This window comes from Meleagris gallopavo, chromosome Z (assembly GCF_000146605.3).
Source record: "Meleagris gallopavo isolate NT-WF06-2002-E0010 breed Aviagen turkey brand Nicholas breeding stock chromosome Z, Turkey_5.1, whole genome shotgun sequence".
Lineage (NCBI taxonomy): Eukaryota > Metazoa > Chordata > Aves > Galliformes > Phasianidae > Meleagris > Meleagris gallopavo.
In genome coordinates, this window is record NC_015041.2 from 3,098,154 (window position 1) to 3,102,753 (window position 4,600).

Genomic DNA, 4,600 nt, shown 5'->3' on the forward strand with positions numbered 1-4,600 from the left:
TTAATACCTCTGACAAAGAAATATAGCCATTATTGAAGACAATAGTTAAGGAATCTTGCAACGGTTGAAAAATTCTGAAGGTTGCAAACATTCAGTGTTCATTAACAATGTTAATACTATGGACTATTTATCTTCCCTTCCTCAATAACATATAAAATATTTAAAGACAAATCACATACAGCCAGTAAGTGTAGTCTTACATTTAAAGTTTAGTATTAAATTTGTTTAGTAAAAACATGTGGGAGAAATTTAATCAAGATAATTAATCTTGGTACAACCAAACCAGAAATAAATTATGACCATTTTCTCAGCACAAGATTATTCGCTTACTTTCAAGATTTTATTTTGTTTCAGCCTTATTAATACTAATGATTATTTCCTACTTGTAGAATGCATAAAAACCAGATTTCTATTACATTTATTTACATAGCGATTCATATTTCTCAGAATACATTGGAAATTTATCATCTTCCACACTAACTTTTGAAGCAATGTAGATACAATCACCAAAGTTAACAGTCTACATGTCTTGTGAAAGAAACACCTCCGTAGTACAAATAAGACATCATCTAAATCTTGATTACATATTTTGATATCTGTAAATGGAGCTTAAAGGAACTAATTCAGAATTAAATTCACACACAAAAAAAATCTAGCTGAAGCAAATCATCTTTAGTACACTGAAACATCACTGCAATGTAGTTCTCTTGGTATGTTACAAAGTTTACCAGTAATTAGAACAAGGAACTTCTAAATAATTCAATATCTTATTTGTGTTATTTCTTTCTATTGCAGATCCTTATGTCAAAGTGAATCTGTACCATGTTAAGAAGAGAATTTCTAAAAAGAAAACCCATGTCAAGAAGTGTACCCCCAATGCCGTGTTCAATGAATTGTTTGTCTTTGACATTCCTTGTGAGGGCCTTGATGATATCAGCATTGAATTTTTGGTTTTAGATTCAGATAGAGGGTCAAGGAATGAGGTAATTGGTCGGTTAACCTTAGGATCTTCAGCAGAAGGAACAGGTGGAGAACACTGGAAAGAAATCTGTGAGTATCCTAGGAGACAAATTGCCAAATGGCATATGTTGTGTGATGGTTAGCAGCTCAGAGCAGAATTAGAACTTGAAAAAAACACCTATATATATTTCCATAGGCAAGTAGCAGTTTTCTTTCTTTGCTATCCGTAATGCAGGCTTGTAACTACGAGACTTTTTTTGGGGAAGGTGGGGAAATAAAAAACTGGATTGAATTATCAAAATAGAAGGTAACTAAATTTTCAGAGTAAATAAAGTAATTTATATTTCATTAGACTTTAACTTAATTAGATTAGATTAGTATTTTTCTGTAGTTTACATAGCCTAAAATGTCTGAAGCAGTATAATCTTCAACAATAACAAACTAAGTTTTATGAAAAAGTCACTTATTAGTACTGTTATCCAGGAGAAGATAACCTCATTAAAGTACACTGCTAGATCAAAGAAAAAAAACTGCAGCTTAATCTATGATTTTACGATTATTCTGGGAAGGCGCTGACTCTATAAAAAACAATGGGGATTGACAGTGAATAAGAGGGACATTATTTTTGTCCCTCTGTCATAAACCTTCTTTTATGAAAATTCAATCATTATTTGTATGCTTTGGTTATTTATATTTTGATCATTCCAAAGACTGAAGAAATTTTCAGTGACTTGCTTTAAATACTACATCAAGTGCAACTGTTTAATGTGTGGAAATACTGTATAATTATTTACACCTGGATTTTTTAATATGTGTATATATATCCTGTTTTATTACAGTGATTAAAATAGACACATTCTATAAATCATCAAGTAAGTTAATGTATATTGTCTTGTCTAAAGGGCTCCTTTACTGTATGTTAGAAACTGGGATTAGGCATGGGTTACATTCTTTCCTCTAGTAAGTATCAAACCTTCAGTATATCATGCCAAGTGAAAGCAATTACCCTGAGACAAAGAAGCATACAGGATATTATTGTCACCTAGTTTTCACTAGTTATAGTTACATTTAATGTATTTCAATATAATTTAAGGAAACATTATTTCTCCTTTTGATTTTTTCATTAAATGAAAAAGAGAAAGAAAATCATGAGACAGAGTACAAAATCTCATTCATTTGTTTAACTTCCTGAACTTGTGTCACTACAGTCAGAAAGACTGTTCCGAACAAACAAAGATTAATGCATTCTTAGACATTTTCGGTACAGGAAATCAAGTTAATGCTATGATTTATACAGTATTTTGTTAGACGAAAGATTGGAAAAGTGCATTTCACTGATGACATGCATTAATGTCTACTACTGATTGCACTGAAAATTGGTGATAAAGGTGTCATGGCTTCATGTTTGTGTGACATATGTGTGCTTAAACTTAATTTGTGCCAGTCTATGGGAATATAAAGTATAAAAAAGATAAGTATATGTATAAAGGATCTGGGCTTATGAAATTCACCCTTGGTCATACCTAATATATATTTAGGCTGTCAGAACTGTAGCACAAATATAAGTAGTTATTTCCTAACATTTGTATACTGATTTCTGATATTGAAGTTTGAAAATACTGCTCAGATGTCATTTTTATTATGCTAAAGTAAATAAGGATATGATGATGTTACCTCATAACCACTGACAACTCATTTAAAAAGTGGAAACCAGTTTTCAGTATTTTTGCATACATCATTTTTTCTCTTATATTCCCACTGAAATGAATGAGGCTATTTGGGAATTGATGTACCATACAATATATGGAAAGGTAACAGAAGGAGGATGGAATTTAAACAAGCAAACAAAAAATAAAAACAACCAAACAACAACAGTAACAACAACGACAAACCATTTTCAATGTTACATTAATCTAATTAAACAGAAGATTCAGGTCTTATTCACAACTTTTGCCTATTTCTTATTGACTTTTCCCTGTTCTCATATGGCCAAATTACGTTTGCAGTAAAGGACACTGAAATATGAAATATGCAAGTAGAAAAATTATACTGGAGGAATTCTATTGAGGCTCTTTCAGATTTTGTGTGAGTAATTTCTTCAGTTTTTGAGAATGTGTTTAATATAACAGTGTTTATAAGGTTCTGTAAAAATTCATTTTCAAAATGATATAAACATGCTTTTTAAGATAATGCTCAATGTACAAAAAGAAAGTGTATTGTATGTATAAAGGAGAAGAATCTTTTTTTGCTTTTCTTTTGTAAGCTGATTAACTTCTCAAGGGCTAGATTTGACAACTTTGTTGAACAAAGTGTAATTCAAAGCCACAGAGTTGAAGGAATGATGCCCACAAGCTTCAGTGGGATTTGAAATGCAATCACAGAGTAAAACTCTTCCTGTGAATCAACCTGGTACAATGAGGCTACGGACAGAGAGAGGTTTAATAGTGGCTGGAAGAATTTTAGACAGCATTATACGACTAGAGTTGTTAATATTTCTGGTAATGACAGTACTTTATACTAAAAGTGATTGCATCAAATGGGTGAGACAGCTGGCAATTCAGTTGGCAACTGAAATAAACAAACAAACAAACAAACAACAAATAAAACATAGGTCTTGTACGTTGGCCCATTAGTAACACAGTATCTCAGAAAATCAGATGACAGGAATCTCCAGCAGACACAGATTCTGACAAGGAGAAAAAAAATGAACTTTCAAAGTTTTTGACAGCCTACTATCACTATTTATTTCCCATCTGACAAATAGTTTTCAAAATTGTTTTAAACTTTTTAGAGAAGCCTGAGAGTTGACATTTCTACCAGCTAAATGGCATTTGTTGGTAGGACAGGGGGTAGAAATGGGAAAGGGAAGCAAAAATATACATATATATATTAAATTGAAAACAATGGGAAGTAAAGTTTTTTCATTTAATGTAATGTTTAGCTTGGAAAGTTGAGTAAAGAAGACTTGTTAAGAGTAAGGAAGACTTATTAAGACAAGACAGGAGCAAATGAAGACCTGTCCCAAGATAAGAAATTCTGCCATTTTATAATGCATTTAATTCGTATTGTGAATATCTTGAACTCTGTCAAGGATACTGTACTGTATTAAACATAGTTAAAAAAAAAAAAAAAAAAAAAAAGATGTTTGTCTAAGTAGTTTACAAAAATAACAACTCCTTAAATGGAGACTGGGGATCTGTAGTAACTGAATACCTTATTTGTTATGGTGTTGTAACTTAATAGAAGCTGTTTGAGAGGAAGCATGGTGTATGAGATTTTGTAAGTTATTTGTGCTGGTTCTGTATGTTGTGCCATGTGTGTAAGACAAGAATAAAGTGCTGCTTTTGTTCATCCCATCCCAAAACAATTATCCCATCGAAGTATCTTTCCCAGAGACTTATTTATTTTCACAGCCTACTCCTCTATGTTTCTGTCTAAAAGATTTGGGCATAAATAGGATGAAAATCATTTTGCCAAATAATACCCAGGCTTATCACATGCCCTTTGTTTCTAAACTATTACTGCACATTTTCATTTGTCTTGAATTTTAACATACACACAGGCTATAACCTGAGACGCCATTACCCTTATAGGAAAATCTGAGCCTTATTTAGGTACTTGAGGTATGCAGATCTAAACA

General features: G+C 31.8%; 1 protein-coding gene across 2 annotated transcripts in view; it reads left to right on the top strand.

The window, feature by feature from the left end:
• The window catches only part of SYT4 (synaptotagmin 4), a 10,873-nt gene extending 6,532 nt beyond the window's left edge, over nt 1-4,341 (top strand). For both annotated transcript variants that reach the window (XM_003213361.3, XM_010725184.2), the window contains exon 4: nt 796-4,341. In XM_003213361.3, coding sequence (XP_003213409.3) covers nt 796-1,103 — 308 coding nt within the window. In that variant the 3' untranslated portion in view covers nt 1,104-4,341. The remainder of the gene's footprint in view (nt 1-795) is intronic.
• The last annotated feature ends 259 nt before the right edge of the window (nt 4,342-4,600 follow it).